We start from the raw sequence: 23,302 nt of genomic DNA on the forward strand, positions 1-23,302 counted from the left end.
AAAGAGCTAAATGGTAGAGTAATTGCTCGTGACTTACAGTACAGATTGTGAATCTAGAATCATGAGCAATATTTATTTCTCAGTATAAATATGGACTTCAAGGGCAAGATGGAAAGAAGACATTGCATGTGACATTTGCATGTGACATTGTTGTTGCTGTTAGTTGAGAAGTCGTGTCTGACCCATGGCAACCCCATGGACAACATTCCTCCAGGCCCTCCTGTCCTCCACCATCCCCTGGAGACCACTTAAGCTCACACCAACTGCTTCAGTGACTCCATCTAGCCACCTCATCCTCTGCTGTCCCCTTCTTCTTTTGCCGTCAATTGTTCCCATCATTAGGGTCTTCTCCAGTGAGTCCTTCCTTCTCATTAGGTGGCCAAAGTATTTGAGTTTCATCTTCAGTATCTGGCCTTCTACAGAGCAGTCAGGGTTGATCTCCTCTAGGACTGACCAGTTTGATCATCTTGCAGTCCAAGGGCCTCGCAGGAGTCTCCGCCAGCACCACAATTCAAAGGCCTCAATTCTTCTGTGCTCAGCCTTCCTTATGGTCCAACTTTCACAGCCATACATTGCAACTGGGAAAACCATAGCCTTGACTATATGGTATGCCTATATGGACTACATGGAGACTTGCCTCCACTTTTTAGTATGCTGTCTAGATTTGCCATAGCTTTCCTCTCAAGGAGCAAGCATCTTTTAATTTCTTGGCTGCATGTGACATACAGATATCATATTCCAGGATGGCATTATGAGAAATCACAAATCTAAATCAAGTCAAGCTGAGCTCTTACTTTAAGGTAAACATATATCCCTTTACAAACATGTCTGAGATAATCTGCATACTATGGGAGTTTTATCTCACATACACCTACCTGTGGCCAGGAGAGTAAAAAATCAGGAAAGTGTATAAACATGAAAATAACAAAGTAGTTCTTCATTAGGTATGAGAGAGGATATGAGCAGGTTGCTTACATGTAACTGATGTTCTTCGAGTGGCCATCTGTGCAGTCACACATATGGGTTCTGCACCTGCGCAGTGCCTTTGGCCGGAAGATTAACAGCTAACAGTTTTGGCAGGAAACTCCGCTCCCCCTCCCCCCTAGTATTATATAAGGAGCAGAGTATCCACCATTTTCCAGTCTTTGAAAGACCAGACGTTCGCTCCCTTAATAAAGTTATTGTCAGTATGGAAAAAATGAAAACCCCAGTGGTACAACAAATAGCTAGAGAGATCCTAGCATCGAAGAGAAGAAAGTTGGACCACCCATGACACCAAGCGGGGTCGGTGGGTGGGTTGTGTGACTGCACAGATGGCCACTTGAAGAACATCAGTTACAGGTAAGCAACCTGCTCTTCTCCGTCGTGGCCTCAGTGCATCACACATATGGGTAGAATAACAAGCTTACCCAAACTGGAGGAGGGAGGTGTCATCAATGAAGAATAGAAGAAAGAACAGCCCTGCCAAAAGAGCAATCTCGTCTGGCACAAACATCTAGTCTATAGTGGCTGGCAAAGGTACACGGGGTAGCCCAAGTGGCAGCTCTGCAGACATCTTCCATCGGGACTCCCGGTGCAAAGGCTGAGGAAGCAGCAACAGCCCTGATGGAGTGACCTCTTGGAGTAGATGGTAAGTCCAATTTAGCCAACTGGTAAGACAGAGCAATTGTATTTACTATCCATTTCGAAAATCGTTGGGAAGTAACCGGACGGCCCCGGTTGTGCTCCGAGTATTTAAAAAAAAGTCTGTTAGAGTGCCGAACAGACTCAGTCCTGGACCTATAAAAAGCTAGGCAACAACGAACATCCAGCATATGCAGGGACCTCTCTATCGAATTCGAAGGAGCCAGAAAGAATGCTGGTAAAACGATCTCTTGATGCATGTGGAACGAAGTAGCGATCTTAGGAAGAAAGGACGGGTCTAGCCGTACAACTACCTTTTCCTTATGAAAATTCAGAAAAGGAGGGTCTACCCTAAGGGAACAAAGTTCAGAAGATCTACGGGCTGAAGTAACTGTTACGAGGAAAGCAGTCTTCCAGGAGACAAGGCGTAGCTCAATTGTCGCCATGGGCTCAAAAGGGGGTCGTGTCAGTGACTGTAAAACTACTGAATGACTGACTCCAAGTGGGCATCAGCGGCCTGATTGTTGGATGGAGGTTATCAAGCCCTCTCAAAAATCTTTTAATCAAAGTTTGAGAAAAAATAGAGAAACCTTGTACAGCTCCATGGTAATAAGAAATTGCTGCTGTATACACTTTTATGGAAGAAGGTTTAAGTCCAGACTGGTGCAATTCAAAAAGGAATTGAAGAATCTGTTGTACCGACGCCGATGACGCTGGAAACAAGTGAGATTCCGCAAAGCTAGAGAATCTACGCCATTTCGCTGCATACGACTTTCTAGTGGATGGACTTAATGCAGAGTCGAGAATATATTGCAGATCTGGATGTAAGGTTTGTGAGGCAGAGGTAGTAGGGATTGCAGGTGGCATTGACACCGGTGCAGCACATACCGTTATCGGATTCACCAGGCAGTCAGTTTCAGTGACAACAGGACTGGGTGTCGGATCGTGCCTTCCTTTTGGGTAATGAGATAAGAAAGAAGAGGGAGTTGAAGAAAATCCTCCCGAGAGATACAAAGGAGAGTTGAGAACCATGGCTGGCGTGGCCACCAGCGGGTTATCAGTAACCCTGTGGCCGCTTTGTGAATAATCTTCGCCAATATTCTCATGATGAGGGGAATCGGTGGGAAAGCGTAAAAGGTCATGTCGTTCCAGGGAATCATGAAAGCATCCCCGGACGACCCCTGTCCTATCCCCGCTCTGGAGCAATAGTTCATGCACACCCTGTTCTGTCGGGTGGCAAACAGGTCTATGTCTGGTGGACCCCAGAGGTGAAACAGTCTGTCATGAATCCGACGGTCCAGTTCCCATACGTGTGACCACGACATATGTCTGCTCAAGAGATCTGCTTCTACATTGTCCATGCCCGCAAGATGTACTGCTAGAAGAGTGATACCTCTCGATATGCACCAGTCCCAAATTTGCATCGACAGGCGGGCTAGTTTTGGGGACCGAGTTCCCCCTTGTTTGTTCAAATAAAAGACCGTAGCTATGTTGTCCGAAGTTACCTGGACAATCTTGAATGACTGCAGGGCTTTGAAAACAGCAAGAAGTTCCAGGAAGTTGATGTGGTTCCTGGAATCCCAGTGACTCCAAACCCCTTGGGTGTGGAGGTTGAAGCAAATGGCTCCTCATCCCAGAAGAGAAGTTGGTACCGAGAGTCACTGTAGGGTACTGAGGTCAAAACAGGACGCCGACATTTAAATTGGCTGGTTCTGTCCACCATAATAGGGACTGTAGAACAGAGGACCGGAGTTGAATCCGTTTGGTAGGTAGATCTCTCTGTGGTCAGAACATCCCGTCGAAGAATAACTGAAGAGGATGTAGTCGGAGTCTGGCATGCGGAACCACGGTGATGGATGCCGCCATGTATCCCAACAAGCTCTGAATAGATTGGGCAGGAACAGTCCCTTCTTGTCGAATCCGAGAGATGCACCGAGCAATAGCATGTTGTCTGTCTTGAGGAAGAAAGGCTCTTGTGACCGTCGAATCCAGCCGGGCTCCGATAAAGTTGATCATCTGTGTAGGGAGAAGAGAAGACTTCTGTTGATTAATGCATAGTCCAAGGTCTTGTAATAGAGCACAAGTAGTATCAACAGCAGAAGAAAGTCCTTCTTTAGTCTCAGAAACCAACAACCAATCATCAAGATATGGGTATATCTGAATTCCACGTAGTCAAAGGTGTGCACAGACAGGAGCCATACACTTCGTAAAAACTCTTGGTGCAGTGGCTAATCCAAAAGGTAACACCTTGAATTCGTAGTTTTCAGAGGCTACCGCAAAATGAAGGAAGTGCCTATGACGTGGATGTATTGAAATATGAAAATAGGCATCCTTCAAATCCAGCGATGCGAACCAATCCCCTCTCCCCAGCAACGGAAGGATATTTTGGAGCGTGGTCATCCAAAACTTCTTTGGTGTTATGAATCTATTGAGAGCTCTCAATATCGGTCGGAGACCCACATCTCGTTTCGGGACCATAAAATATCTGGAATAGAATCCGCAGAGTCCTTCCGATAACGATAAGCAGCGAACAGCTCCTTTAGCAAAGAGTTCGCGAATTTCGTCCAACAGTACCAACGAGGTCAGTGTAAACCAGATAGGATTTGGTGATGGAACAACGTCGAATTCAATTCTATATCCATGCTGGATGATGGATAACACCCACCCGTCAGATGTAATGGACTCCCAAGTGGGAAGCCGACTTTTCAGCTGGTCCCCACATGAGAGGGGGGAGGGTGAAATCGGGAGGAGAGAAAAGGCTCGCTCGCCCCATCAGCGCTGATGCCTATCCCCGTCAAAGCAGCGGCAGCCTTGCTGGAAGCGCTGGGACGGTTGCTGTCTGCGACATTGTTGGCATTGGTGTAGTTGTTGTTGCCGAGGCTGGTATTGTTGGCGGTATTGCGGACGGGACCATGACCACTTACGGCGAGGCTGGGATTGCAGTTCCATATGATAGGCCATCATTCTGGATTCGTGGATCTTTTTTAATTTGCTATCCGTCTTCACATTGAAGAGACCAGATCCGTCGAATGGCATCTCCTCAATTCTCCGCTTCATTTCTTCTGGGAAGTTGCAATTACACAACATGGACTCATATTTACGTGAAGTTGGTTGTGGATGGGCCGGGAGGTCCCATAGTTGAGTCATCACCTGCTGTAGAGTTGTTATAAATGGTAAGGTGATGGAGGTGGATTGTTCGCCCCTGACCACATCATAAAAACGGTTGGTGCTCGGTCCCAGTTGTTGGTGGACTTCAATGTCGAGCGACTTCACCAGCCTGGCCATTAGCTTGGTGAAGGAGATGTACGGTTCTTCGGGTGACCCCAGGCCTTGCGAAGTACCGCTGCATCTGATGAAGTCGAGTCAACCTCAGATTTGTCTGATTCCATCCAGTAAGGAGGTGGGGCACTGGAAGAGGAATCTCCTGGTGACTCCGATCTGCTGCTCTCTCTAGATGGGGCCCTCGGGGCGTCTCTGGGTGTAGAATGAAAACGATCTCGAGGAGCTGGCGGCGAGGATCGTCCTCTGGAAACCGGATAATAGCCCACGGATTGGTACTCTTCCCGTCTCGGAGCGGAGTATCGGGATCTGGCATCCGAAGAACAGCTCCTACTGCTTCTTGGAGGAGAGATGGCGATGTCAGTATCCAGAGGGACAGGCGGCATTGGTGTTGGAGACCGAGCTCTAGGTGGAGAATCTCTTATTTCACCATTCGAGATCGAACCACGCCGTGGGTCCTGAAGTAGTTCGGCTGCCGGTCGGTGTGGTGAGCCTGGTGGAGTGACCCTCATAGCCGCCTGGATGGTTGGGACCGAGGGGGTCGGTTCCGTGACTGGAGTCGGAATCGAGAAGGTTGCCAAACCCGAGTGCCGATGCTTTGTATGCTTGGGATTCCTCAGTTTCTTAACCGGCTTGCCAGTCTTATCTTTTTTGGCCTTCTTATGCACAGGATGCTTTTCTGGGTCACTGTGCTTCCTCTTCTCCTTTTGTTTCCTTGGTAGGGAAACAGGCTGATCGGCCATACTAGAAGCACCTTCTTCAGAAGGGCATGAGGGCGGAGCAATGGAGGAAGAGGCCGGGTGCTGCGGCAGATCGGCCGAAGTTGGACGGCCTTCGGGTGGAGCCACAGTTGTGGGAGGCTTAGCCACCAGCCGGTCCGATTGGAGGAGAGCCTGGTCTCACAAGAGTTTGTGGAGGCGATTCTCCCGATTCTTCCTCGCCTGTTTGGAGAAGGCCAAGCAGTGGCAGCTTTTATCTGTTCTGTGCCTTTCCCCCAGGCAAAGGAGGCACAGGCCATGTGGATACGCAGTGGGCATTTTAGAGCCACACTTCCCACATTTGCGGAACGCCGCCCATTGCGTCATCGTAGAAAAAGAAAAGAAGGAGATAGTAAAGCGGGAGAATAATATTTTTGTTTTTTTGTTTTTTTTTTTTAGGAACGAGAGAGAAAAGTGAGAAAGCAAGAACTAAGTGAAATACTAACAGTAACACAAACAAGGGAATACTAACTTGGTAAGAAAAAGGGAAGTTTTCCAACAAGCGAGAGAGGTAAGTAATGATCTAAGTGAGAGCGAAGCGGCACGAGGCACAATGAACGGCGGTCGCAAAGACTGGAAAATGGCGGATACTCCGCTCCTTATATAATACTAGGGGGGAGGGGGAGCGGAGTTTCCCGCCAAAACTGTTAGCTGTTAATCTTCCAGCCAAAGGCACTGCGCAGGAACAGAACCCATACGTGTGATGCACAGAGGCCACGACGAAGAACATGCAGATCTAAATTAATGTGAACTTGTTTTATTTTGCACTTTCAAATCAGAATGTGATCCAAAGCTCGGATTTTTCTTGTTTTTGTTTTTTGAATCATACTTCTCTGAATGTTGTAACAGCACCGTCTATTAAAATGCATACAATGTGTAATTACACAATGTGTAATTGTGCAAGTGTACACAAAATGTATATTTTAGTGAATATAAATTATATGAGACAAAACTGCATGTAGCAAGAAAAATGTGCATTAAAATGTATGGAATTTTTCTTCTGTACTTTTTCCTCAGCACTCTGGATGAACTGAACTTGAGACTGAAAAAAATAAGGAACTGAGTGAAACTGAAATGGATAGATTCATCCTGCCTTGCACCCAGCGCATAATTAAACTGTGGAACTTGCTAGAGAAAGATGTAGCCATGGCCACCAACTTGGCTGGCTTTACAAGGGGATTAGACAAGTTCATGGAGGATAAGGCAATCAATGGCTACTAGTCCTGATGGCCATATTAAAACCTCCAGTATGATGTATCAGAGCGTGCCTCTGGACACTAGTTACTGAGGACTGCGCCAGATTGCTATTGCATTCCTGACTTGCTATGGCCTTCCCGTGGGCATTTGGTTGGGCACTGTGAAAAGAGAATGCTGAATGAGCTAGGTTCCTGGTCTGATCTTATAGGAAGTTCACTGCAAACATTTGAAACCAAGCGGGATAGCACTGTAGGAATAACTATCGGCAAGGCATCCTGTCTGAACAGCAGTCAAATTTCGGTTCTTGGGTAATCCTGACATGTCTAACCATAATTGTTTTTAATATAGTGAGCTCCTTGGGGCATAACTGCTTGTAACTCAGCTTGAGAAATGTAAGTCAGTAAACAGTATTGACCAGAGCCATGTTCCTTCAAGATTTGCTTTGCTTTAAATCTATTAAACCAAAAGGAAACAAAACACGTAAGGTACTCAGGTCCCTAAGTAAGGCCTTTAAGAAACCTTTTGTTCTGGAAACCAAATGATTCTCCAAAGGACAGCCACATCTGTCAGAACAAGCAAACTTACAGCTATTCTGTCTATGTGGAATCATGACTTAGCTCAAAAATTAGGATGTCTGTTTAACACAAACCATAATGTTATGCTCGGAATACCATCTTCTGAACTAAAAATACTGGAGTGTAGGGGTTTGCATGAAGATGCCAAAGAAACATTTTGGGTTTTTTCCCCAAATGCTGTCCCTGCCATCAACTCTGCAACAACTTATCAGACCATCTAATGAGAAAAACTAAACAAAACAAAAACGCTCATGCAAATAGCTTGACAACTTCATAAGGAATACAGGAAATTAAAGGCATATAAACTAGGATGATATATCTGAAAAATATGGGGCATATAGCAGAATGCAGGAAAGAGAATTTTTATTCTGTGCACTTAATAAAGTATACAAAACCTGCATAAATCCAAGTAATCCAGGCAATTTATTGCAATCACTGTATTAGGACTTAAGTGGAGAATAATGGTGTTGTATGACTGAAATAAGGAAATAAATGCAGTGGTAACAAGAGAAATATAGAGCAAGAAAGAAAAAAAGGAAGTGTGCATGCCATAAAAGACATAGGCTCTTGATCAGGACAAATAAAATGAATGTTTATTTTAAAATAAAAAGTCAGATTTATAAAATTTAAAGCGGATTTTTAGAAAACAAACTGCTTTTTGAAGAAAAATTATTAAAAGATAGTTTTCTATTTATGATACATTATAGTCGAAAGGTTATTCATCATGATATAAGGATTAGTTTTTAATGACGTAGCATGAGGCTGTACATTCATGCAATGCTTACATTTTTTGGTAAATGAATTCCATTAATTCATTCACAATGTCATGCTCTTCCAGAGGTTTCTGTAAGATTATTGGGCAATACATCTGTCTAAAAGATATTATCACAGATGCTTGGTTTTACACTTCTCAAAACTGTGAATTTCTGTCTGCAGAGGTCATATGCATCTTCTTCTAAAAAAATGTTATAAAATAAACATACAGATTTGAAAAAAAGGCCCTAATTCCATTGTTCCTTTGCAAATCTATGTACACAGAATCAACCCCTTACCTCTTAAGTGCTAACTTGCAAACAATTCAGTGGCTAGAAGAAGATTGTTGGGAGTGAAATGGATCAGCACAGGAAGCTAAGTGTGTGTGTGTGTGTGTGTGTGTGTGTGTGTGTGTGTGTGTGTGTGTGTGTGTGGCAGGGGGAACCTTTTGAGCAGAATACTCCATAAATCTTTGGATCTTTTTCATAGAATCACAATTCTATGAGAATACTCCATTAGTCTTTGGACCTTTTTGTTCATAGCCTGAGGTTTATCATATTATTTCCCTGGAGGAGAAAAGTTATAATGGCAGTAGGCCATAAAAGAGATCCAGTTAGGGAATATTTTAATGAAGTTCCTCCACCTACAGTAAGGCATGCATTCATGCAAATTATGTAGAAAACCATGATCTAAATCTAGTCTTACTACTGATTTAAATCAAATCCACCTTGCTCCTGACTATTGAAAACCTTGCCTAAACCCCCTTTTGTTTCTAAGATTTTAATAATGTGGACCATATCTTTCAAATACTTCTCCTCCAAACATGAGAGAATCCCCCAGCAAATGGTTCTCAGGGTCTTGCTGCCCTTGAATAAGGAGGCTCCTTCAAACTAGCATGCTGGGCTTAGATAATTTTTAATTACCACCTCTGTTACAGTGAAATCCATGAATATTTTTGCTTGGGATATAAATAAAGTCCTGCAACCAAGTGGAAAAGATTTAAGGTGATTGCTACAGGATGGGTTAGTGAAAACCGCCTTCCTTCCTCTTGCATTATTAGTAAGGATATCTATTGGAACAATTGCCTCCCACAAGTGGAAAAACACAACTGAATTCAGTAAAGATGTTGCAGGATCCTGATCGGTTTCTTGGGTAGGAGTAATAGGTCTGAACATAAGCTTTGAAAACTTATAAATGTTGAGCAAACTGAATAGTAATGCCTGAAGAGCTTTATTTCTTCCCATCCCCAACACACAGGCACAAAATATGTGGAGATCCAATACATACCAGAATTTTAAAATTGAGATGCTGAGCTACATATTATGGATTAGATTTTGTAATATGGTTTTGAACTCTGCAATCATTTAACTTAGGTGGATTTGGCTTAATGCAGGGATGATATCTACTGTGAATTTTTAACTGCTACCACAGGGACTCCTGTCCTTTTCATTTACATCTAAATGTTTCCAATAAATAATTTCTACAACTGCAGTTCCACACTCAAAAAGAAAGGGTCAGAATGAGATGCTGGTGGAAAGAAACAAATCATTTCACAGTCTGATACTGGAGAGAGCTGTTCTTAGAATTAGAATTAGTCACTCTGCACTGTAACAAATGCTTATGGATCTTCATTCTATAATAAATGTCCAGGAGACAAGACAGGCACTATACCTGGAAATCACCCAGTGAAGCCAGAGAAGGTAGGGTTCTTCTCTTTTAAGATTTCCACTGAGAGCTTGGCTAAAGAGCAGGGCTTGCACCATCAGCAGCCCTGCTTGGCTATTTAGATCCTCAGCTGAATGCACCAGGCCACTGCAAAATAATTTCTATCTTACCTGTGGCTCTCTCAAGCCCTGCAGTAGGTTATCCCATCCTGCTTTTTTGAGCCACATCCAAGTAGCAAGTAGCAAACATCTCATTTGAATGGGTCTTCACAGAACAAAAGTCGGCCTGTTCCTCATCAAAAGTAAAATGTGAAAGAAGCCCAGGAGGGAGCCATCTGAACAGAATCCAGATGAGTGCATTCATTTTGAGCAATTTGAGTGGACTGAGGGAAGAAGAGCACCGTCCTGCTTCATTGGGTTCAGAATGCGTCAGGATGATATCAGCAGTTTGGAGAGGAAGAAGCTAGCTAACTCCAGAAATGTGCTTGCATTGCCCATGCTGGCTTCCCCTTTATTGCCATTGCCTTTTCCTCTCCACCTGATACATATTTTTCTTTTAGTTCACATTCTGAACTCTTTGGACCTTGTTCACATGTTTGTGAGGTACAATCATATGACTCTCCCAACACCTAACAATAACGAAGCTTTCATCTCTTTGTTCTGCCACCTCACATCTTCCCCACTATGTGCACAATGTCTGCTTCTGCCAGTTCTCCTTTTTCTGCTATTATTCTATAGTTGCAGTGCTATCACAACAGAAGTAATAGGGAGAAGGTAGCTCAGGGTGGTGCTCTAAGAAGCTATCCCAATAACATGTCTTCATCACTAGTTCCTTGAGAACTAGATCATCTTGTCTACAGAGCAACAATTTTCAACCTGGCATAGAATGATATTGTGCCATGATTATTGTTATTATTCCAAGGCCCTTTTTACATGGTATGTTATGGCATGGTGCATAAACAGTCCCTTTGAGTATGCAGGACCCGGCACCAAAGAGCCCAGGTTTCATTTGAGGTTGCTGCTCAGTACTATCAGTAGAAAGAATGCTTTTAAAATAGCAGCTCCATGCAGGTTTCCTGCACATGGTAGGATATTATAGCTGTACCTGACACGTTCTTTTATATAATAATAAGTAAGAGGCCCATACAATGCATATGTATAGAAAGCTGAATTTACCTACGTAACATACATAACAATACATGAGTTATAGGCTTCTTACATGCTAATTTCCTACTGAGAAAGAGGAGAAATACAATCTCAAAGAGCACATACATAGAGGTAAAATTTTCCCTACTACAGCAGTAATTCCTAACAGAAAAAACTCAAGGAAACCACCCACTCAGCAACTATATGGAAACTCAAAGAAGAACCCAAATCATTAGTAATTGATATGGGAAGGCAATTACAGCACTTGCATTGGCAAATCTTTTACAGAACATGGAATCTGGAAGCTCAACTTCCTGGTGGCCTGGTACCAGCTTTGTTTGGAACCCCAACCAAAAGAACTCCACTGGCCCCAAGCAACTTCCACTGATTCCTATGTCCCCATTCTGGGATAAAAAGGAGAAAAGGGTCTGGTGTTGCTGCCACCTTCCTCCTCCACCTCTTGATACGTATGTAATTGTAATCACATAGAGGCTAAAAACCATTCAGATTACTGTGCAACTATTTTTCTTTCAAGAGGGCTGGAGAATGTGTGTTTATGAGGGGGTGGGGGTTCCTGAAATTGTTGAGTATTAGCAAACCAGCCACATTCTTCCCCAAGTCAATTCTGGGCAGAACCCCTTGCCAGTGTTTCAACCATAGTAGACAGGGGTGCAGCTTCCTGACTTTGTGTACTCAGACAATATGCTTCAATAGCCTTGACTGCTGTGGCTGTCTTCTCTGCCCTTCCCTTGCTGAACCTCTACCCAACACTTTACTTCTTCCCTCAAATGGACCATGCAAAGCTTCTCTTCAGACCCTTCTCTTCCTCATCCCTTTCTGCATCCAAAAGAAACTCATTGTCTAGATGTCAAAACCCCTTCCTTGTTATCTAGTGTGCTGTGCCTTTATATCCAACATGTCTTCCTTCATCTCTAGCAATGTCGCCAGGCTAAGGCCTCCTGTTCTCTTAAATGACATGATTTATTCTCCCTTATTGCTCCTTATGCCTGGAACGCCCCCTTGGGACAGTCACAGGATTCAATCAGCCCTTGCAGTTCTGATACTGCAGTTATGCTTGGACTCAGTTTACAGGCAGTGCCAGATAGTGAATGAGCCCTGTGAGGTGCTCAGTTGTAATGAATTACTTCCACTTTTGCGGAAACTATAGTTTGCTGCTATCGCTGAACAGATAACCTGCAGTATGCAAGAGAGCCCCTAAACCAGGACTGCAAAACAGAGTCAAACCATGGCTTGCAAAATATAGTTAATTGGTTTGGGTGTAATGGGAAGCTTTGGTTCAGTAAAATGGAAATAAAACATTAAGCTAAATTTTGCAAAGGAATGGAATGCAAATGATTATTCCCAGATTTGTGAACTGTGGCCATAAAGGTAGCGGTTTTCATACCAAATGGGCTCATCTGAATGATAGCAGACTTCTTTTGATTGCTGTATTTTGGCTTCAGCAAACTGTGGGGAATGTTCAGTACATAGCTATGAAATGAGCATGTTCTATATTACTTTTGGTCATTCTTCTATACCAGAAATTCCCAAAGTATGTGCAGGGAGAAATACATTCAGTTCAATAGCTAAAGGCTCCTGTGAAGCCAAGGCATTTGCCCTCAGACAGTGACTTCCACTGATGTAATTCTAGTACATCAATGCATGCAGCGTGAATGAGTTGCACTGCAAAATCACATACCCACAAAGGGAGCCAGCAAATGCTTTCTTGCTTCCAGCCAGGAGATAAACTCACAGGAAGGGCAGTAATTCTTACATGTCTGCACCAGGAATAAATCTTTTCAGATATAAAGTTTGACAGTTATAATTCAGAGGGAAATGGTTATCTCTGCTATCAGAAGGTCACATTTCAACTTGTTCCTGCTAAACCTGTTCCGCTGCCAATTTGGGCTCTGATGCCCTTTAAAGGACAAGCTGGGCTGGTCCTACTTATGAACAGCTCTACCTGCTGTGCAGTTAAATGTCATGCTAATTGATATGGTCTTGCTCATACCTACCTTTCCCCAACACTCATTCAAACCAATTAATGGATCATTGGGGGAGATGTGCCTTACTTGTGAGAGAGGATTGTGGGAGGCAGTTGCTTGTGATCTCCAGTCAGGATACATTTGGGGGCCTTCAACAGTGGTATCCAGCAGCTTGCCTCAAGTGCTTGGGAGCATTCATCAATCACCACCAGATCAAAGTGGTTCTCAGGAAGCAGCTTCAACGGGCCATCGGGAGAGGCTCCTAATTAAAAGAGCATTGAAGAGACTGAGCCTTTATACCACAGTGAAAGTAAAAATAACTTGTTGCTTTAAGGGCTTGGTCTTTCTTTCATTCATTTATTTATTTAAAACATTTCTATGCCGCCCACATCGCAACAAAGCCTCGGGGCGGCTCACAAAAAATACAAAAAAACATACATATATGTTTCATATATGAAAGACATTTCATGTCTTTTCGGTGTGTCACTACTCTTTAGTATGGAGGTTTCAGCTGTGTGATGTGACAAGCAATATACGTGGCATTCAACATGGCCAATTTCCCTTTCTGCTACAACACACCTTCTAAAGGGCACCCATGTGTGCACCTGGCCATTCCAGTAGGAAAATTCACCCATTTCTGCAGATGGGGCAGAGGCTAGATCCTGCCAGGTTTGTGTGTGAAGCAGGGGCAGTTGTGAAAGAAATAAATTGTGTGGTGTCTCTCCACTTAAGTGTTGCTGCTGAGCTTAAGTTCATGTAATATGCGCAGTGTTACGACCTCTGACTTCAGGGAACCCTGAGTCTGTGTCTTTCTGAGTAACTTGGCAGAAGGTAAGAGCAGCCCTGTTGGACCAGGCTGAAGACCCATCCAGTCCAGCATTTGGCTCCCACAGTCTTCAACAAGCTGCCTCCGGAAAAACTGCAAGGGGAGCAGGAGCACAATGGCCATCATCCAGATGTGTGCCTCAACAACTGGGCTCCATGTGCATACTGTTGCTGATACTAGAGCTAAATATATTCACTGTGGCTACTAGACAATGGCAGCCTTATTTGCCTTAAATTCATGCAATCCCCATTGGGTACTGACACAGCTCTGTAGCCTGCATACCTTTTGAATGCAGGAAGCCTCAGCAGTATCTTGTTAGGATCACTGAGTGTGAGCCTGGTGAGTGCAATTCGTCCTTGCCACTATAACACATCTCCTTCCCATTTAATTAATAGAATAGGGTTTTTTAGCTACTAGTCCTGCTAATTTCAGGCAATCAGAGAGCTATCACATGGTGAGTTTCATGTAAGATTACTACCATCCTGCTAATTCCCTACAATGCACCCTACAGTGGTCAGCTTCGTGAGGATCAGGTGAGGAGACAGATGGTTCCACTTTGGATTTCAAAAAGCAAAATCACACAATTGGGTGCTTCTCCATTTAAAATAATGCCATCACCTTCCCCACAAAACCAAATGTTAGGACGATTCTAGCCTCATTTCAAAAAATACTTAATTTAGATGTGCCAATTTTTTCTCCCATGGAAATGAATTTGACCATGTGGCTCCCCAACAACAGTCTGAAGCGGCCTACTTGGTATGAACTAGGCCAGAGTTGGACTTTTAATAGAAAATATTTTGTTCCTTCACCCCACTCAGCCAATCATCTGCTTGAATTTGAATCATTAGATGGATGCAAGGGTGACACACAGGCCCAGTTTTCATGTTCACAGACAGGTTAACATGCCACAGTGGCTTGTTAACCATCCTGTGTATTTCAGTCATGTACTGATTGGCTTAATTACCCTCACTAGTGTAGTGCCTTATGTTATCTGAACCCAGGGAGTATGGCTTGCTGGAGTGGTTGAAAAATTACCCAGAACCCACAACCTCTTGCAATGTTGTGGGATGGTATGTTAAATACCCCCAAAGCCACCCTCACCCTCTCTGGACAACATGAGAAGCCTCACTCACGGTAGGCTTGGATGAGAAACTTGAGCATGTACTTGCTACAACCCACCACGGCTAACTACCATGGTCATGTGAATGAAGTCACAGCCTAGTGTGAAATTCTAGAAGAAATAGCACCTTTAAATAAAGATGTAATCATATCAAGGTTAGTGACCGGTTATGCTTTGACTTGGGTTTTGATGCTGTGCTGAGCTAGGTTCAAGATAAAATAACTCTTGGCCCAGGTTAGAAAACATGCAACTACAATTATGCTGGTAAGCTGTGTGTTATTCCATTCCAGCCACTCTGGTGGAATCTTAATACACCGAACTTTGTTAACTAAAAGTCATTTCTGTCCCTCAGGGTTGAAGCAATTAAGCTCTGCTTCTGCTGAGCTTGGCAACAAGATGACAGAAGTAGGACTGGTTTGTGCCAGCAGAGAATGTCAGCAGTACAGAGGTGGTCATGGGGATTTCTACCTCCAATTATACCAACTGGATAATTACTTCAATTGGAACATGCTTTTGAAGGGAAAAGGAAAAAACACTCCACTGCAGCAGTTTAGGGCTTCACAGCAATACGGCATGCCTGATTGCCACTGAAAGTTTTCAGAACATCTCATGGTATGGCCATGACCCTAACACAGGTGTATAAAGCCGGTACAACAACCCTCAAGTAACACAGAGAAAGCAAGTTACTCAGTCAGATAGACCAGTTGTCTGTCATCTAACATTCTCTAACTCCCTGAGAATAAAGAAAGCCAAGATCATCAGCATGCACCAAGAATATTTATTCTGCTGCCCTCCCCACCCTCCAAGAGCACAGTGCCTCAAAAATTATCCATGCAAAATCAGTGCTGCAGGGTCATAGGCAAAAATCAGAGGGAATCAGGATCTCCTCATTTGCTCCCCCAGTCCCAAGCAATACCAGAAAGCACACCTTTATTTAAAAATCTGAAAGTTCTGGTTTAGAATACCTGCACAGTTGAGGATTTCTTTTTTGTTATTCCGTATATGTCTAAAGCAAGAAGATCCAAAACATATACTGAAAAACTGATGGAAAGGTTAGTAGTAAATCCACTGAGTGCGTAATCACAAAAATAAGATCCAGAAAAAATAGGGGATGCTGTTAGAGCCATGTCATTTGGGGACCTCTCTGGGTGCAGAGATGTAGGAACTACATATTTATATTTACTATCTAGGCCTTGGACAAGTTCTGTGAATCTACATTGATTATGGAGATGGAGGTGCAGCTTCTGCATCTCAGCAAGCACTTGCCACTTTTTATGAAGGACCACGGAAAGCTTCCTGCGCAATAGAAGGTAAAGGAACAAAGCTTTTTAAAGTACATCATGAAGGGTAGGAATGAACTGGGCAAAGTTCTCATATCCCATGGTGCTACAGCATCTGTCAGCCCTGGCACATTTCAAGTAGAAATGTACTTAACTCATTAAAAAAAAGCTTGAATCAACAAGGCTTGGGCTATTTGTGCAACACCTAAATGATATTTTCAGCCAAAAGTATTCGACTTGTCCAGAGCCCTCTGCAGTGAGAGATTTAAGACACTGTTTCAGCTTTCCTATCAGAGGGGAAACATAATTTTCAGTAACAAATCGATTTTAATATGGTGCTTGTGTTAAGTTCATAAATAATCTCTGTACATGTTTGAAACATTGTAATATGCAGTCTTATATACAAATTTTTGCAAGTTCCCCATATAAAATATACTTTGGGGATCACAAACAGTCCCCCAAACACAATAGCAGCAATTTATGGTGGGCCATGTTCCAAGGAGGCACACAGGTACATACTTACAGATACAAGTAATTCACTGCTTTGCTGATCTAAGACCCTGATTACTTCTATAAATGATGCACACATTTCCTCCACTCATAAACCAGCATAAAGAAGTAAACAATACTTTGTAAAATGTGAATTGTAGAGTTGCGTATGTTATTCAAATACACACTGTATTGATAAACCTTCCAAGCATGGAGAACTGTATGATAAAAAAAGCAAACTAGCTAGGTAGCTGTAATTCTGTCTCTTGCTCATGTTATTACAAATATTGGACTATGATTCAGTTCAAAGATGCACTACACAATCTCCAGAATTCCTGATGAAGCACAATAACAGAATGGATCGCAGAGCAGCCTAAATCTGTAGCTGTCAATAATTTGATTTTAGCCTTCTTAAAGACAAAAAAGGCCCCAAAAACATTCCACTAACCTGTATTTGTTGCAAGAATGACTTTAGCTTGTGTCAGGATTTCAGTTATAGCTGTTTCTTCTCGCTCTTTCAGCTCTTTTCTCAGTATTTTAATCTCATTTAGAAAATGACTTCTTTCCCCTTTGTCTTGGGTCTTTCTGCTCTTCGCCTTCACAAAAGGAAAAGTTAAAAAAGAAAAGAAACCTTAATCCCACGTAATGTAGGGACCAGCACATCAGTGTATGCAATGCTGAGCAGCCAAGGTAATAATTAAAGCTGCAGAAATATTCCCCATAAAAGTACAACATGTTGCATTGATAGTATCAACAGTATTAAATATCCAGCCCTTCTACATCTACTGAAAGATCTAAATGAGAAAAGGAAGTACATTTAGTTCATATTTATGTTGCAGCATGTGCTGCTGATATGCCCCATCAAGTCATCTCTGACTTATGGTAACTCTATGAATGAAAGCCCTCCAAAATATCCTGTCCTTCATAGCCCTGCTCAGCTGTTGCAAACCGAAGACCGTGGCTTCCTTTTTGGAATCAATCCATCTTACCTTTGGCTGTCTTCTTCTGGCTTCAACTCTTTTTTTAGCAGTATTCACTTTTCCAGTGGGCCTTGCCTTCTCATGAAGGGGCCGAAGTACACCAGCCTCAGCTCTGACATTTTTGTTTCCAGAGAAAGTTCTACTTTGATTTGATCAAGGGACCACTTGTTTGTTTTTCTTTCAGTCCAGGGTATTCACAAAACTCTTCTCCACCATGTTTTGAACACATCAATTTTCTTTCAACCTTTTTTTTTTTTACTATCCAGTTTTCACACTCACACATAGCAATTGGGAATACAAAAGTGTATATGATCTTGCCCTTGTTCTCCAATGGCACACCCTTAAAGCTGACAGTCTTTTCTAGTTCCTTCATTGCTCCCCTTCCAAATCTTAGTCTTCAGATCACATGGTTGCAATCTCCCTTTGCACTGATGTCCAAGCAAAATCTTACACAATCTCGATTTCTCCATTGTTGACAGTAGAGTTGTGTATTTCTTCTTAGGAACCTCGATTTTTGTTCCTAATGTTCAGCTGCAGTCCTGCTTTGCACTTTCTTCTTTCACTTTCATCAGCAGTCATTTCCATTCATTGCTGCTTTCTGCTGGGAATATAGTTTGCATTTCCTGAATTATCGATATATCTTCTGGAAATTTTCACTCCTACTTCCTCTAATCCTAATCCAGTTTTCCTTATGACACAGATTGAATTGACAGGGAGGTAAATACGCTTTTGTCTGATGCCTTTGTCTACAGGAAACCATTCTGTTCCTCCAGATTCTGTCCAAACAGTAGCTTCTTGTCCATACTACAGGTTATACATCAAGATGATAAAATGCTGAGGTACACCCACTTCTTTCATACCTTATCCATAGCTTCTCATGAACAACACAGCCAATGGTTTTGCTGTAATCTATAAAGCACAGACCAATCTTCTGAAAATGCTTTGGTACACTCCAGTAGCCAGCATGTCTGCAATATACGCTTAGTGTCTCTTCCTCTTTGGAATCCAACTTGCCCATCAGGCATTTCTCACTCCATCGAGGGAAATATTCTTTGTTGCAACACCTTGAGCATCATTTTGCTTGCATGAAAAATCAATTCAATGGTGCTATAGTTATAGTGTTGCCTCGCTATAGTGTTGTGAGTCAAGGTGCCTCTTTCAAGCAGTTAAAAGTCACAGGCCGTATTTCTTTGCAAAACATTTTTATTGCTCCCAAGTACAAAACAGATCTCAGAGCATGCACAAAGTGGTTTGCTGAACCCTATCTACTGTCCTTAGAAACAGTGCCTGGCCCCATTCCCTCAGGAGGGGCAAGCACACCCTCTCTCCATACACTACTTGTTCAATTGGGCTTCCTGCCTCTTCTGACACTTTGCCAGGGGGTCAAGAGTGGGATGGGTCTGCTCAGCATCTGAGAATTCCTCATCCTCAGAGACTCCTCCCTCTGACTGTACATCCTGGTCATTCCCAGGAGTTGCCTGGCTTAGTGAAGAGCCTGGCCTTGAGATAATCACCTCCTCCATCTCAAAATCTTGACCTAACCCATCCTCCCTAATCTCCCCATAAGATGTTCCACATTCTGATTTTGAAGAATCTTCTGGGATGCAGCCAGCAGTCCATGAGAACGATTGCCCAAGACCACCATCTTTCTCACCCGCAATAGGTGCGGTCACTAGCATCTTCTTTCTGGAAGAATCAAGTGTGTGCTGGTGTATAAGATGACCCTTGAAACCAGAAATAGCGAGGCAAAAATCTGGTGGGAGGGATCATCTTATGCGCCAGGTGAAAAATGTTCATCATACAATAGGACCCCCTGTACCTGCAGGGGATAGGTTCTAAGCTTCCCAGCAGATGCCTGCAAACCATAGGAGACCCACAAAAGTGGAAAACTCACAAAATCTCTAGGGAAAAAACATCTCTAGGCACTCTGTTTGGGGAATGCCATGTTATTCGATTGGCAATAGCCGGGATTACTAATGTGTTTTGTCTCTCAGTGGGTGTGAAGACTCTAGAGATATTAGAGGCTTGTTCCTAGAGATATTCATGTTTTTTCTAGAGGTATACCTTGATACCAGTGTGTCAAGAGGACATTTGAAACCAGAAGTAGTGAAGCAAAAGTTGGGGGTCATCTTATATGTTCAACAATAGTTTGGACTGTCCAGTAAAACAGCCCAAAATATTGACCTCATCTTATATGTGAGTCACTGTATATGCCCATAAATATGGTTTCAGTGCTTTCAGCCTGTAAGCCATTGTTTTGCTTTCCATATTTGTTAGCATATTCTTGTTAGGATTTGGACTAATTCAGTCTCTGTAGCTTGGAAAGGTTTTATTGGTATGCTATCTGCTCTGGCTGCTTTGTTCCTTCCAAGAGCTTTTGGGACAGCTTTTACTTCACTATTATTGCAGGTTCTTTCTCATAGGATTTTTCTTGGAAGCCATCTGTCATCCTTTTATCTCTTCCATATAGTAGTCCCACATATTTTTTCTACCTCCTCTTTATTTTCTCCTGGTTAAACAGAATGTTTCCCTGTTGGTCTTTCATGAAGGTTTGAATTTCTCTTTGATTTCTTGAATCTTCTGGAAGTGGTCTCTTGCCTTTTTCTCTTTGAACTGGCTAGTATAATAGTCACTGAAAAGTTGCAGTTATGATTCTGACTAGTGATACGAATTTAATGTGGATTTTAATTGATGTATTATTTATGAACTATATATTTTCTGGTACTAAAATCAATAACCCACCTCCCCCTACAAAATAACATTTTAAATCTAAGCACATATCCAATTCAGTTGTACAAACCCTTAAAATAAGTGAACAAACCCCAGGGTTTATATAACAAGGTGGTGATAATATTATTTCATCATGAACGTGTCAAATAACACTCCTTGCTAATTTCTAAAGCTATAAAATGTTAATAAAAATGTAGTGCAGCAACTGTTTCTTTTAACACTTTCTAAATGTACATGCCTTTTGAAATAATGCATTATGCTTCAACACAATTAATATACATAAACAAAGCAACACTATATATGTTGTCAAAGAGCCCTAATGTGGTTTGTCAACATGTTATACAATATGATACCTTTCATCACCAAGAAATCAGCACACAAGATAAATAATCTAGTGGATTTGGCGAAAACCACATAAGTGAAGTCAAATGATCAAACATGTTCATGGGCAGCAAAACAAGATGGAAGAAAGATCAGAAAAAAACCTGTGTCACCTCCTCCCATAAATTCTCCTGTCCTCCCCTCACAATAAATCAGTTTTGTTAATCCAAATGGTTCCCTGTATGTTGGATATGGTGGCCAAAGCCTTGATGCAATTCTCCTTCTGTTCTTAAACTGAAAAGTTAAGATCCAAGTCAATAAATCCTTGAACCACACCTTATTTTCTCCACCTATCCACCATCTAGCCATCCTCCAAGTTCTCAATAGACATGGTGTGCATTAATGATCTCCTCTACACTTACATCAAGAATGTACAACATATGGTCTGCAGCTGAATTATTTTTTTGGTCAAAGCGTTGCTGTCAAAATTGTTTGAACCTCATATTTTATTAAAACCAATGTTTCTATCCCTGGAAAGGACAAACATGCAAATAAAAACACAAAAACAAGTAGAAAAACTCAATTCTTATCATATTAAACTCGAATCAATGGTTTATAGCCTTAATATCAATTATTGTTCAAAACAGACAGCTGTCAGAGTAGTGGGTGTGGCAGTTTTAATAGTACAAAATAAGTCAGTCTTCTTTATTAGATCAATGGTTGATCGGTAGGAGTATTTTAAAAATTCAACGGTAGATGTTTGCCCCTTCTGCCCCCACAGGGCTTCAATCTGAGTTCTTATAAAAAAAAATCTATACTGCAACATAAATCACAATAAATCTGTCTGCTGTTAAGGCACTATAAGACTGAGTTTTGAGTGTGCTGCAAACACAGCTACCCCTTCAGACCCTGGCTGTGCAGGCCAATGAAACAGGGTAGTGGCTCAAGTGAGGGTCAGGGATATGGAAAGTCCAAGTATGCTCAGTGGCCGGCTATAAGCAAGTTTTCAATATATTGAGTCCTGGGTATCTAAAGGAACGCTTGCATCCATATATGCCCTCCTGCCCCGTGAGATCAGCAACAGATGCCCTTCTCCGGGAACCCTCTGGGAATGATATTAGGAGGGTGAGTACCCGGAGGAGGGCTTTCTCTGCGGTGGCGCCCCATCTATGGAATGCGCTCCCCAGAGAGGTCCGCCTGGCGCCGTCGTTATTTGTTTTTCGGTGCCAGGCTAAGACCTTTTTATTTAAAACTTATTTTAAGTGTTAATTTATTGGTTATTTGTAGGATTAAAAAAAAATTTACGCCGAGATGCACCGGGTTTTAATATTTTTATTGTATAATCTGGTTCTTACTGTAAGCCGCCCTGAGGCTTTGTTGCAATGGGGGAGGCATAGAAATGTTTTAAATAAATAAATATTCTATAGTTAAGTATCTTATTTACTGCTTCTTCCAAAATTCTATATCAGAATGCTTAGAGAAAGTGTGGAGAGACTTCATGATCCATTTTTGCTTTTTCTTAGAAACCCAAAGCCCTGGATCCATTGCCCTGCGTCCTCATTCTGAATTGGCCTTGCATCCAAGTAAGCTGAGGACCAGGATTTAGGGTAGGGATGGGAAAGTTATTTCAGTGAGGACTGAATTTAGGTTTGGAAAGGCTCTTGGGGGCTGCATTTTAGAGGTACACAGGAACAAATGCAAAATGTAATAGAACCTAAATGCAAAAATAAAAAACCATACATACTTTAGGAAAGGCATTTCAACAAATTCAGGGATATCACCAAATGATTGGTAGACAGAAAAACTGTTGGTAGGTGGTTCATCTGTCCAGTGGGGAAATATTCAACCTGTCCTGGATGGGGTTACACTTCCCCTAAAGGAAAAGGTTTGTATACTTGGGGTGCTCCTAGATCCTGGATTATCCTAGTCACTGATCACAGGTGGACTAAGTGACTAGGAACACCTTTTATCAGCTTAGGCTGATTTACCAGCTATGATCTTATCTGGACAGGCAGAGCCTAGCAACAGTGATCCATGCTCTGGTAACCAATCATTTGGACTACTCTAATGCAGTCAACATGGGACTGCCTTTGAAAACAGTCTGGAGACTTCAGAATAGGAGAGAGTGACTGCTAACAGGGTTTGGCTGACATGAACACATCACACCAATCCAATCAATTACACTGGCTATCGACTGAAGTCCATACCTGATTCAAGGTACTAACATTAACATTTAAGGTCCTAAATGGTTTGGTTATCTGAAGGAATGCCTGCTTCCATATGTGCCTGCCCAAGCCCTGAGAGAAGCACCTTCCAAAGAAAGCAAGGAAGGTGGCTACTAGGGGAAAAGCATTCTTGCTTGTGGCATCCCATTTGTGGAATCAGCTCCCTGAAGAAGTGCACCTGGCATCTCCTCTCTGTTCCTTTCAGCGCCAGGTGAAAACCTTTTTATTTACCCAATATTTTAACAGTTAGATTTTTATCCTCATTTTTACCATATTTACTGTAACTCTGAATGAAATTTAGCTGCAATGGTGATGGCAGGATTTGGCATTATACTTTATTGCATTAAGGTA

General features: G+C 42.4%; 1 protein-coding gene across 1 annotated transcript in view; it reads right to left on the bottom strand.

Moving 5' to 3' along the window:
- IGHMBP2 (immunoglobulin mu DNA binding protein 2) overlaps nucleotides 1-23,302 on the bottom strand; it is a 95,158-nt gene that overhangs the window by 43,717 nt on the left and 28,139 nt on the right. Inside the window, exons 7-8 of the mRNA XM_044425810.1 lie at nucleotides 17,144-17,291; nucleotides 13,068-13,242 (exon numbers count right to left, since the gene is read on the bottom strand). Of these exons, the coding sequence (XP_044281745.1) occupies nucleotides 13,068-13,242; nucleotides 17,144-17,291 (323 nt within the window). The remainder of the gene's footprint in view (nucleotides 1-13,067; nucleotides 13,243-17,143; nucleotides 17,292-23,302) is intronic.

This window comes from Varanus komodoensis, unplaced genomic scaffold, assembly GCF_004798865.1.
Source record: "Varanus komodoensis strain SLA01 unplaced genomic scaffold, ASM479886v1 scaffold16, whole genome shotgun sequence".
Taxonomy (NCBI): Eukaryota; Metazoa; Chordata; class Lepidosauria; order Squamata; family Varanidae; genus Varanus; species Varanus komodoensis.